The sequence below is a fragment of the Pyxicephalus adspersus genome, chromosome 8 (genome assembly GCF_032062135.1).
Source record: "Pyxicephalus adspersus chromosome 8, UCB_Pads_2.0, whole genome shotgun sequence".
NCBI classification, from domain to species: domain Eukaryota; kingdom Metazoa; phylum Chordata; class Amphibia; order Anura; family Pyxicephalidae; genus Pyxicephalus; species Pyxicephalus adspersus.
This window is the reverse complement of record NC_092865.1, coordinates 3580033-3593414: the sequence shown is the minus strand read 5'-3', so window position 1 is coordinate 3593414 and position 13382 is coordinate 3580033. Positions and strand designations below refer to the sequence as shown.

The window sequence follows — 13382 nt, the reverse complement described above, 5'->3', positions numbered from 1 at the left end:
AGAAACTTAGAGGGTAAGAATGTTATCACTTTAGCTTTTTGTGGGTTTTTATTAGCAGAGACATACTGATCTCTCACAATATTGGACTTGGCATAGATTTCCTGTAAGATCTGGCAATGTGCAGTATATGGCCAAAAGTTTATTGAATCTTGAAATGAAAATGTTAAACATCCTATTCTAAAACTATGCATGGTAACATGACTTTCCTCCCTTTCTGCTGTGGCAACCTCCACAGTGCAAAGAGAAGTCCTCATTCACAATTGTTTTTTAACCTAAAAGTCGGCCATCGGGTTCAGGTTCCTTCACACCATGGGCCCGATTTATAAAAGCTCTCCAAGGCTGCTGAGGATACACTTTTATCAGTGAAGCTGGGGTATCCAGCAAACCTGAAATGGATCTGGTTCAGGATTGAAAACATTTGCTAACAAATAGCTAATGACTTTTAAGAAATCCATTCGAGGTTTGTTGGATCACCAACCAAAAAAAAACTTGAGGTATAGAAATTTCTCCAATTGAAAGCTTATTGTGTAGATGAATAATTTGTAGCATTCTATATTTATTTAGAAAAATATGGAATATAGGTAAATTTGTGATGTATTGATATCCAATAAATTCAGATGTTGGATAAGCAATTAAAAAAACTGCAGAGGTATTGGAATTTGAATCATCTTGGAATCTGAAAAGAGCTAACTTTTTGTATGTCTTATTGTGGTCTTATCAAGACTCTTCACTGGAAACTCAATTATTGGAAGACGGTTCTGCCTATTTTCAGGCCTTATTGGTGGGTGCAATGGAAAGTATTGCACAAACATTTGGTCATATATTAGGCTTTAATATTTGTATCTTTCTATGAAATCCCAATAGATAAACAAAATAGGTTAATAGGACAAGTATCTAAATATCAATTTTTAGTTTGTCTCCTATAAATTTCCTGGACATCAGCCATTTATTTTTTCTTTTTCTGTTGTTTGAATTATTGTGCATTCTGTCTGTAAGTCTTCTGTATGATACAATCTCTTTTCCTTCAGCTGGTGGTGACATATGACGACCAGTATCTTCTGTCCGTTTCTGAAGATGGCTCCCTTATGTTGTGGAAAATCTCTGACAAGGAGGGTCGAGGCCTGAAAAGAGATAAAGAATTAGGGTATGCAGAAGAGGTTCTTATTACCAAATCTGACCTGGAGGAGAAGGTAAGGTCATAATATGGTCACTATGATAAAATTAGCAGAACCTAACTTTCATTCTTCTTTCATTTGGTCTGTTCTTGAATATCTGAGGTTATCATAGTCAGGTTGAAAAAAGCCATCAAGTTCAACCACGAGGGAAATAAACATATCCCAGATAAAACCTTTATATATATAGTTGATCCTGAGGAAGGCAAAAAAGCCTTTTAAAGCCTGGTTCAATTTGCTCCAACAAGGAAAAAAGATTCCTTCCTGTGAAGTAATTGGATTTTCCCTGGACCAACAAGTTGGACCAACAGAGATAATAAAATTCTTCAGAGGGAACTCTTTCTAGCAATCCTCAAAGTCTACTTTTTGTTACAGAATTGTATGGCAAGCATAGGTCAGGCATGTCCAAAGTCTGGCCCAGGGGCCAAGTGTGGCCCGTGTTCAGAATTCCACCGGCCTGCAGGCTCTGTCATCACAGGGAATCCCCTATGTCATTATAGTGGGCCTGTGCTGTGCGGGACCCGCATGGACCACACCCACTCTGATTCCAAAAATGTGCTCTACACGGAGCCCGCACTGACACTGGACTCTGTGCACAAGGAATCCCTCACATAACCCTGGTGGGCATGTGCTGTGCGGGACCTGCGCACACCACGTTCACACAAACCCTGGTTAGTGGTCAGCCCCCACACATTTTCACCTCACCAAATCTGTCCCTCTTTGCAAAAAGTTTGGACACCCGTGGCATAGGTGGAACTTAGTAAAACAGTGAATTTACATCCCTGTTGGATTTTGAAGATGCTGCCACAACCCAATGTTAACTATTAAGCCTCCATGTTGGATTAGAACCTACCTCTGGCTTTTTTATTTTGAAGTAGAGTGGTTTCTTTTCTGTGGCCACATTTGTAAAATCTAATTTATTTCCTGTCAGGGTAGTACCAGTATAAGAAATGGTTGGAGTATTTTCCAATAGGACAGGAAGAGACTGAGAAAATAAAACTGTATGTAAATCTAATGCTGGTATGAGCAGACAAATAGCATCCCCTGGCTTTTTCAATACCAATCATTTTATAGAACCAGTTGATGCTGGAGCTAAAGACCCGCGTGGAGGAATTGAAAATGGAGAATGAATACCAACTCCGCTTGAAAGACATGAATTATAATGAGAAGCTGAAAGAGCTGACTGAGAAATTCATTCAGGAGATGGAGGTGCTGAAGACCACAAACCAGGTATGGCCTTATAATTAAACCCCCAATGTCCTTATCCCTTTCATATTCCACCTCCCTTGGCTGGAGAAGAAATTGAACTTCTGTAACTGGCCTATTTTTTTTCACCAGATTCTAAAGGCTGAAGCTGAGAAACAAGAGCTGAAACATCAGGAGGACATGGCCGAACTTATAGAAAAACAGTCCAGAGAGATGCAGGATCTGGGTATGTTGTTACATGGGAAATATTGCTACTAGAGAAGTGTGGTAGTGAATGAAAAGATATACACATTATTTTATTATTATTAATAATAAACAGAATTCATATACCACCAACATAGTACGCAGCGCTGTACATTAAATACTGTTCTTTCCATATTTCCTAACTTGTGTCTCCAGAGACAGCCAATAATCAGAAGCTGCTCCTGGAGTATGAAAAGTACCAGGAGCTGCAAGCAAAGTCACAGCGAATGCAGGAGGAAGATGAGCGCCAGTTGCATGAACTTGAGGAGAGTAAGAGCCAGGCTTTAGAGGAACTGACAGAGTACTATGAGACTAAAGTGCAGGAAAAGGTGTCCCAGCTGCAACAGGTAAGCATTGAAGAGCCAGGCATCTTAGCATGGTCCTATAGGGGAAGTGCGGCCAACTGAGATAAAGGCACAGTGAAAATTTTCCCTTTAACATAGTCATTGTTATGATGTATTAGAGTTCCTATTTGACCTCTTGACCAATGTCGTTCTATGACATTTCAAATCTAAAGTGTCATAGAAGTTCACATAGAACTGTTTTGTTCTCTGTCCACCTGGAGAGTTCCCATGTCCTGCAACTTACTTTTAAACTCCAACATACGTTCGTCCCTACAGTACCAATAGTGTTAAAACCTAAGTACAATTGTTCAAGGGAGACCTGCGGAGTTACAAACTAGATGCCACTTTACATGAATTTTGAATTACAGGAGAGCTGATATGTTACAAGGCAATGTTAGAGACTGTCGTCTTGTTCCAGGCGACCATTCATTGGAGATTGCCTACATAACAAAGGGGATGGCCAGAGACTAGCTAGAAACGGGTCACTACTAGGGGATATGATATGGGAGATTTTTGGAGATTAATTCCAGGACAAAATAGATGCTAGAGACTGCTGCCTAGTTAGAGGATACTTTTGAAGATTGCTTACATCATAAAGTAGATGGCCAGAACCGCTGTCAGGTTACAGGAGACAGAGTTTTTCAGCGTAAGAGAGATGGCTAGAGACTGCTATTATGTTATCAGAAAATTGATGTGTTATTGGAGACTATTGGCGCAGAGACCGCCACTATGAGAGACTTTTTTAAAAGTCGCCTCCAGTATACAAGTGACTTCCAATAATGTAAGAATATAGGAGACTGATGCAATGTTATAACTATGTAGTGTAAATGTATTCTTCCCTGTTGCATATGAAGAAATAAAGACTTGATGACAAACTGTTCAGTGGAGAACAATCTGTTTTATCTGACTTGTCATGAATAATAGCCACTGGATATTGTTGATAATTGCAATACCTGACTCACCTAAATCCTATTTTATGTTCTGGTATGTTTTTCTGTATCCTTCACATCTCACTATTAACTATCTTAGTTACCTGAAATGTTATTTTAATTGTCACACCAGCAAAAACTGTATCACTGCCTGGAACATATCCCTAGTGGACCAGACTGTCATATTTCAGCCCCTAAACACGCATGCTTATTGGAGTTTTACCAGAAATGCCCACTTAGCGGTAACTACCTAAATGTTCCTTTTTCCTGCAATGTTCTAATGGCCCTTCGTCCTTCAGTGCATCAACACGGGCAATATGAATGTGAGAATTACTCCATATTTAAACTTTTTTAAGTGTAAAAATTTTAGAAATTACTTAGAAATTATCCTCCATCATATAAAGTTTATATATCTTTATATATCCATGTGTCTGGAGAAAAATGTACGAAGCGTTACCTGGACCAATGTTCACTTCCTCAGGGAGGACAGTTCTTACAAAGAATACAATCAGTTTAGATTCAGATTTCGTTCCAAATACTCAGCTAGTCTTGCTTGTCCCCACACTGCTGGCAATAGCTGAAATTGGGATATAAAGGGAAGGATGGTTCTATTGGTGTAATCACGTTCAGGGCACAGTAAGGATGTTTTACCTGGCTACAATAGGCCTGATTTCTTACAATAATACACTTTCTTCAGTGAAGCTTGATGACCCATCAAACCTGGTTTGGATCATGTCCAAGATTCTAAACATAGTTTAATATAGTTTGATAGTAAATAGCAAATGACTTTTTAAGAAATCCATTCCAGGTTTGCAGGTTCTTCCAGCTTCACTGATGAAAGTGTATCCCCTCCAGCCTTGGAGAGTTTTAGTATATCAGAGCCATTGTGCCTGTGTATCTTTGGGCTTAGATCTCTGCAAGTTTTTTCCAGGCTTTCTGAAGAGAAAGGACCCTAAACCAATGTCATATTTGTTTCAGTCCCAGGATGAAGCCCGACAACACCACAGAGAGTTTGAAGAGACGAAGAAGCAGATTGAGGAGGACGGAGACCGAGAGATCCAGGATGTGAAAATAAAATATGAGCGCCGTCTGAGGGAGGAGAGAGAAACTGCAGTGCGTCTGAAGGGAGAGAATGGAATTATGAGGAAGAAGGTGACTAAATCCAAATGAATTTATTGTTTTGTGTTTTCTCCTTTATTGCTTTCCTCATTCATCTCTTTGTGCCTTCCTTCCTGCCCTGCTCCTATTTTCCTTTTACTGTTACCTAAAGTCCATAAATTCAGGGCTCTCATTTATCAAAGAGATAAAAGACAGATATGAATCATATAAACTAATGTTGCTTTGTATTATTTTATGAATGCATGCAGTGTACATAATTATATTTGGCAAGCAGTCCATGTACAGGAGAGGTCAGACTTGGAGAGGGATAATTATGCAGAACTAGGAATAAGTCAATTGTGCTGATGTGTGTAGAGTTTAGCTTGAAAATAAGATAATATGATAGAATAAATAGGGCCCTAATGATGTAAGCTGGTATTAACCATCCACCCACACAGGTAAAATGTATGTTAGGAAAAAAACACAGGCAAGTACATCACTGCAATAAATATACATTTCTTGTGTTTTATCCTATTAAAGACCTTGCTTTTTCCAGAAGTAAGCATTCAAAATCCCTAGAGAGATAATGGTCCAATCAAGTTGCCAATACTTTTTCTAAAAAAAAAAAAAGGTGTAAGGGTGAGAAAGTTTACAAAGTTTTTTTTTGTTTACAAAACAAGAAAATGAGAACAATGGGTATTACTAGAAGAGAGTTCCCATCATTTCCTTTGTATTAGAAAATTAGGTACAGTTGACATTCAAAAATCCAGCAACCTCCGGACCGGAGGAATGCAGGATTTTTGAAAATTTCGGATTTTTAAAAGATATACTTACCTCCACACACAGGCCAGCCTTCCTCTTGCAGCGCCCCTGACATCTGGCCAGTTCCAGGGAGCAGGAAGCAAAGACATCCCAACGTGTATTTAGTGTAGCAATCAAGACCCAATCTCTGTTTTTGGAGAACAGCGCCATCAAAACATCAGTGGCCAAACAGTGTACTACAGTCCCTGTATTAAAAATGTGATCTGAAATTCATGCCTGAAAACTGAAGGAAATGGCATGTCGATGGTCGGATTTTCGATTGTCAACTGTAGTAGTAAATCTCCCAGAGGAATATTCTTGGCTGTAACCTTTCCCCACTTTTTATTTGAAAACATAAAAACTTAAAGGAGCAACCAAAATTGGAATTGCAATACAGTATTATAAATATAGGGAGAGTACCCTTTTGTTGTCTAACAAAAATTCTTAGTCATGGGCTTTTATAGTTCAGCAGCCTCCAGAAGGATATTGAAGCGCGTGCTGCTGATATCGAGAAGATGAAGCTGGAACAGCAGAAGTTGCAGGGTGTGATTAAGTCTCTAGAGATGGATATCCAGGGTCTGAAGAGAGAGATCCAGGAAAGGGATGAGACTATCCAGGACAAGGTAAGAGGTGCCAGATTGAGCTGAATGATATACCTGTGAAGAAGCTCTACCTTATATCATTAGAAAGCTGTTTTAGCTCCAGTCATTGACTTTGCCTAGGCTGTGATGATGTCATCTGTCTTCTGCAGGAAGGAGGAAGCATTTCTTCAGTCTCCTCTCCCTAAGTGATCAGACAGCATCGTTGTAACTTTGCTGCATGGCACACAAATTTACATGACTATGTAATCAATGAGCCAGCATATAAATCAAGGAAGTAGATGATAATCCTGGATGATAACTAATCAAAAATGACTCCATTCTTCAGGAGAAAACATACTTTATTTAATATTATCTGGTGCTATACCTGTTTTAAGTACAAAAAAATGGTATGTCTTTAGATCTGTGAGTTTTGTTATAGGCTACCATAGACATTAAAATGTAATCCAATCTGCAGGTAAAACCTGACTGGTTTTATGCTGGCCTTCACTTGTCAAGTTTTCTATGTAAACATCAAATCTAATTGAAAACAGGCCATTTTGAATCAATGTTTGATGGATATACCTACTGAACCTTGATCGGTAATTTTTGTTCATTCCTGATTAATATTGCTTCCTCTGCTATGACAACCAATAATGAAACTCGGATGGATTGAATTTTACTTGTTATTGGTGGTAAAGAACAAGGGGGAAGGGGGCAGCATAGATCCAGCATAGAATAAAGATGGAATCCAAGCAAATGATTAATATCTGGGGGATATTGATCACTCTCCTGTCCAGGAATCAAACCAGCCAATGGCCAGCATTGGAAAATATCCCCCAACAGTGCACCCACGTCAGAGTCAAAAGGTACTAGGAAGGCTTTGCCCTAAGGCCCTGGAGTTTGTGGCGTGAGCACAGCAGATAATTATAATTTACTAACTTAATGTGTCCTAAAAATAAAAACTGAAGCTGACTCTTTTAGGAACTTCACCTTTTCCCTTGTCTGTAATCCAGGAAAAGAGAATTTATGACCTGAAGAAAAAGAATCAGGAACTTGAGAAGTTCAAATTTGTTCTGGATTACAAAATCAAGGAGCTGAAGAAGCAGATTGAACCCAGAGAGAATGAGATCAAAGAGATGAAGGAGCAAATCCAGGAGGTGAAACAATAAATCTCTTAGAAAGCAAATCTTGTTTTTTTCACCCTTTGAACCCTTTCACTTTTTTTTGTTTTTACACTTTGGTATGTTATGTTGATGATATACTGCAACCTCTTTGCAGCCACTTTCTGTCTACATGCAGTCCAATGATGACTGTATAACATTTCTTAGGGCGGGCAACAGTACACTGACAACAGTACACTGCATATAGTGTGTTGAAATGGATCCCATTGGAAGCCGATGTGACAGGGTGCAAATCCAGAAGCAAAACTTACTTTAAAGCCCAACTGTAGGCACAATGAAGTTACCAGGATTAAAGTGGTGACACATTCTCTTTTTTTAAAAAAAATAGGCAGCCTCCATCATTCAAGCTAAATAAGTTTTCCTGGGTGTAGGAGAAACCTGCATGACAGGGTTTGCTTTTTGAGGTAAAGGAGTGTAGTACTGCTATAGTCATGGTACATTTATTGAGGCTATAACATGTTATGGTGGTAAAAAAAATCTTCTCCTTACCCTCTCTATTATCCAGCCTGTCCCCTGCTTCCTCTGACCTGACAACACTCATTCTGCCCATTTCCTGTGGATCCATCCAGGGGTTTAGGAGGCAGTAGAATTCGGATCTTTGCAGGGCTGGGTCCCAGGTTTGAATCTCAGCCAAGACACTATCTGCATGGAGTTTGCAGGTTCTCCCCATGTTTGTGTGGGTTTCCTCCCACATTTCAAAAACATGCAGTTAGGTATATTGGCTTCCCCCCAAAATTGATTATAGACTGTGGTAATGACTATGGTGGTCAATTAGATTGTGGGCCTCTTTGAGGGACAGCTAGTGACATGACTATGGACTTTGTACAGCGCTGTATATTACGTTGGTGCTAAATAAATACTGTTTATTATTAATAATAATAATAATAATAATAATAATAATAATAATAATGATGATAATGTTATAATAATGTGCTGGAACTGCTTTGACTCCTGCTGAAGGTCTCCTGTACTGCCTGGCCTGTTCAGTGTAATGGAAAAGCATTCAGCATTTCCTTCCTAGGAATTTTCAGCCAGTGGATAGAAAGACAATGTTCCAAAAGTTCTGCTTTTTCCATAACTCCCACCTGCCCCCTTGCATACATCAGCTTTTTTTTCTGCCTGTCCCACAGATGGAGGCCGAGTTGGAACGTTTCCACAAACAGAACACCCAGCTGGACCTTAATATCACTGAGCTTAAGCAAAAACTGAAAGCTACTGACCGGGAGATGCAGAGGGAGCGGCAGAAGGTGAGTCACAGACCTGGAGCATCATCATTTAGGTTTATAGGACTTAAATATTCATTTGTTAGCTTGTTCATCAGCTGTCATATGAAAATCTGTTTTGATATTTGCAATTAGTAGTAAAAGTCAGAAATAATTACCAATATTGTTTATCATTTTATTGGATCATGAATAGTGGGAGGGGTTGGCCGGATCCTGTACACATGACAGCACCATGCCTCATGTAGGCTGCCCTAGGTAATTCTCATTTGTGATGCTGAGCCTCCTTAATTGAAGGAACTGAAATCCAAATAATAAAAAGGAGTGGGCCAGGGACAGTAAGAATAGAGGAATTGGCTAAATATCCATCAACAAAGAATTGAGGCAGCTCCGATGTGACTGCACTCACTAATGGGAAAAGGTGAAAATATATACAATGAGTAAACTTTTAAGTCTAAGAAAGGAATCTGTAAACATGTGGAAGACCCAAGGGTAGGCTGGAGTTCAACTTTAAAGTGGGTAAACACTTTTAAATAAAATTCTAACCACCACTCCAGACCTGTCCCACCGCAGTACTTCCTTTAGGTCACCAGATGTCCTTAGTGTCCTGGGTAAGTGACAGCCATTATAATTCAATACACTTCTTTGTGCCAACGCTGTCATGGACTTGTTCCCCCAGGTACATCATCACACAGCCTGAGTTGTCAGTACCTCTGGTCTAAGCAGCATATTATTAGGGAACCTGATACTGGAGTTATTATTAAGCCTCATTATGCCTAGCAGGTTACAGTTTGCTTCACACTTTTGTACATCTTTCTTGCTACCACAGTTTTTTTCCAGGGTTACCCTGCACCGCCAATTTTGATTCAAGAGCCACTTGTCATTTCCTGATTTTCTCAGCCAGCCTATAGAGATTTGCAGTTGGATCTTACGTGTGTGCCAACGATTGAGAATTAGATCTAATTCTATATAGATCTATATTAACAAACATGCTGAACATGGAATTAAATATGTCTAATGTTGGTCCACTTTATAGCACACCTGTTGTATTGGTGATGGTCCATTGTAGTAAAGCATGGTCTGTATCCCTTCAGGTCCGTGACGTTGAAGCTGTAGTCAAACGCTTCAAGACAGATCTGCATAACTGTGTTGGATTTATTCAAGAACCTAAAAAGTTGAAGGACAGCATCCGGGAGCTATACACCAAATATGTGCAGGAGAGCGACGCAGTGAGTTTATATGAGCATTTCTGTATTATTGATTACATAACAAAATAAAAAAGCCATTCATTCAGTTTGGTGTTCCATGAGGAGATGAGCTGCCCCGTATCTTAGGGGCTTTAGTCCTGTGCCTTTGCCATTAGAGTCAGGTGCTTCTGAGATTGTTTAAAATTCAACAAGTAAATCTGAGTAAGTCTGATCCTTCTTCTGGGCCTGCATCAAGTTTTTTTTTTTATTCCTTTAGACTTAAATGATAAAAACTCTCTTGGCACTAATAAAAGCATGATACATGGCAATGGCACTATTGGTAATTCTAGTAAGGATTTTTCACCACTTCACCAGTCCCTAACAGATACACTATATGGCCAAAATTATGCAGATCCCCTCCACTTCAAATGATTGTGTTCAGCTGTCTCTAGTGAGTTATATTGATAATGTTATAGTTGACAAATTCACTTTAGACATTTATACTCCTCCAGCCTTGTGGTCACAGTTTGGTGAAGACCCTTTTCTGTTTCTCCATGGCTGTGCTATGTGTACAAAGCTCCATATAGACACGGTGTCACCAGTTTGGTGTGGAGGATCCTTAGTGTCTTGCCCAGAGCCCTGACCTGAACCCTACTAAAAACCTTTGTGATAAATTGGAATTATGCCCCAGGAGTTCTCCTCAAACATCAATACATGACCCATATATAGGCACAAATTTCCATAGACACCCTCCAGAATCTTATGGTAAACCTTTCCAGTGGGGAGCAGGATGTTTTAGAGGTCATTTCCATATTGCCATGGTTTTAAAATGGCATGTTCATCAGTCTCATATAGGTGTGATGATCAGGTGTCTACAATCTTTGTGCCATATAGAATTCAGCATATGATTTAACTTGCCACCAACCACTGAAACCTGGAATATTAATTTTAGGGGTTCTTATCCTTTAAGTGTGGCCCCTATGTTTCGGTGGCCAACTAGGTTGGTTTACAGCAGAGATTTGATCTGAAATAAAGATTTATTATTCAATTTGCACACAGTATTTAATGAATCTAAATGATAAATGACTCTCTTTGCATGGTGCCCTTATGGCCTCTATAGTTGATTCTTGTATTTCATGGATGGCTGCATGAGTGGCAGTTTAATAGACACAATCGATGACATAGTGATCTCTACTCGGTTACTTCATCTCTTATTGAATTATATCCACGCAGGCGGAAATTGTGGGTATAGATGCCGACATCCAGCGGGAATACGCTCGCCAGAGGGAGCACCTGGAGCGCAGCCTGAGCACACTACAGAAGAAGCTCGCAAAGGACACAGAAATCCATCGAGTGGACAATGTGCGCATTATGCAGGTAAAGAAACTGCCACTAATACTGTGGTTTTTAATGCACTTTGCACAAAAAGAAGTGATAAATGATCCCTCTTAACTTCTAAAGGAAAATGTCACTCTAATTAAAGAAATAAATGAATTGCGTCGGGAGCTGAAAGTCAGCCGTACGAAGGTGCATGATCTGGAGGTGGCTCTCGGGCTGGACCGGAAGAATCGCAAGAACAGCCTTACAGACTCCAAAGGTAGTGACACTTCTTCTGTAACTTGTAGGATTATTACAATGACCAGGCATAGGCAGGTCAATAATATGGCAACAAGTATGACAAGGTCAATGCTAAGGGAGGAAGATAGCATGGCACAAACCACCTCAGCTAATCACAGGTGGTCCTTATAGATAGTGTGCATCTCATATATTGGTGCAGCCCAATGCCATGGAGCCAGGTAGTACCCCTCTCTATTCCTGGCAGTACAAAGTAATTGAGAGAAGCAGAAAAGCTCCACTGAGATCAGTACTTGTAGAGGTTCTACAATATTGATCCAACACCTCCTAATACAAAAGTTGTCTATAGGACCCCATTCCCTTATTTGCATTGCAGTAATGCACACATTATTTTTACACAGTGGGCATTTCATGTATTGTGCAATGTGGTGCCCTCAATCTGACTAGCACCCTGGGCACCCTTTATGCAGCACTGTAGGGCAACACGTTGGCTTTGGTGCGGTATAACGAAAGGAGTGCAGATCCAATTTTTGGATTAAAGTGGTATGTTGGGCAGTGCATACCACATATATTTGTAAATGGAACCTAGAAAGCTTTGCCAGCAACAACTTTTTTAGTTTCATATGTTGAAAAATTACTTTTTTCTTTTTTTTTTTTTTTTTTTTTCTTTTCTTTAAATTACAGCTATGTTCAGTTCTCAATGACGTATAGAACAGAACTCATATTGTGATATGTGTGCTATTCTTTGCATTGTTCTCCTGTAAGCTCAGGGTGACCTAATTACTTGCCCCTAGGCGGTGTTTTTGCACACTGGGTTTCAAAGGAAGTGGGTTGAATTGCACTGGGCATCACTGAAATCAGAAGATACAAGAACAGGGGAGGGTTGCAGAGTACAGCATCGGTTGGTAAAATGGTATATACCACTTTTGGACCTCATTTTACTTATGGAGATAAATAAGTAATTTTAATAAAAAAAAGTCAATTTCTGCTTTAAGGAAGAAGGGTTGGAGGATAGAGACACCTCTAATACTAAGAGGATCTGAAATGGTTGCAGAATTTAATGTATTGTACTGTACTTTCCCACTTAGCAACATCCATCGGTGGTCATCCTTCTTCAGGGGTCCTGCGGCTGAACATTGAGGAGGAGACAGAGAGAATTATTGAAATGCAAAAAATGGAGATCAAACGACTACGAGATCTAATCCAATCACAGGACCTGACAGTGGCGATCCGGCCCCCATCAGTGGGCAGATTACCATCACTGACAGCCTCATGAGACCCCATCACACATTCTCAGATTGTACACTTAGTAAAATAATTTTTAAGCACATTTGCATGTGTCCCTGTATTTCGTCATGGGTGTGTGTGTGTGTACATGCAGTGTATATGTGTGTGTATATATCCTTTTCTGCTGCCTCTTTTTGTAGTTCTCTTCATTGGCTTCCATTTTACCTTAGAATCAAATTCAAGCTCCTGTGCTTTCCCTTCAAATCCCTCCACAGTTCTTAGCACTTACCTTTCTGACCTGATTGAAAAATATCCCCCTAGCCGCTCTCTTTGATCCCCCAATGAACTACTAATGACTTCCTCACTCAACCTCATCACACGCATGGCTCCCAGACTTTTCCAGAGCTGCCCCGATTCTCTGGAATGGTCTTCCCCGTCCTATGCAGCTTGCTTTCTGCTCATTTAAAAGAGCACTCAAATCCATCTTTTCATACTCATCTACCCGTCTTCTTCCACCTATCCATATCCCCCCTCCTATGGTGTGATACTTTCCCACCTTCCAGATTGAAAGCTCTTCGGGTCCTCCCTTCCTCCTGTGTCACTGTCTGTGTCTGTCTG

At 39.9% G+C, this 13382-nt stretch overlaps 1 protein-coding gene across 1 annotated transcript in view; it reads left to right on the top strand.

Moving 5' to 3' along the window:
• Positions 1 to 12867, top strand: part of CFAP57 (cilia and flagella associated protein 57) — a 29012-nt gene extending 16145 nt beyond the window's left edge. The window contains exons 12-23 of the mRNA XM_072419337.1: positions 1029 to 1190; positions 2247 to 2402; positions 2511 to 2604; positions 2778 to 2968; positions 4873 to 5046; positions 6258 to 6416; positions 7388 to 7531; positions 8686 to 8802; positions 9870 to 10004; positions 11196 to 11339; positions 11424 to 11559; positions 12626 to 12867. Coding sequence (XP_072275438.1) covers positions 1029 to 1190; positions 2247 to 2402; positions 2511 to 2604; positions 2778 to 2968; positions 4873 to 5046; positions 6258 to 6416; positions 7388 to 7531; positions 8686 to 8802; positions 9870 to 10004; positions 11196 to 11339; positions 11424 to 11559; positions 12626 to 12813 — 1800 coding nt within the window. The 3' untranslated portion in view covers positions 12814 to 12867. The remainder of the gene's footprint in view (positions 1 to 1028; positions 1191 to 2246; positions 2403 to 2510; positions 2605 to 2777; positions 2969 to 4872; positions 5047 to 6257; positions 6417 to 7387; positions 7532 to 8685; positions 8803 to 9869; positions 10005 to 11195; positions 11340 to 11423; positions 11560 to 12625) is intronic.
• Positions 12868 to 13382: the final 515 nt, after the last annotated feature.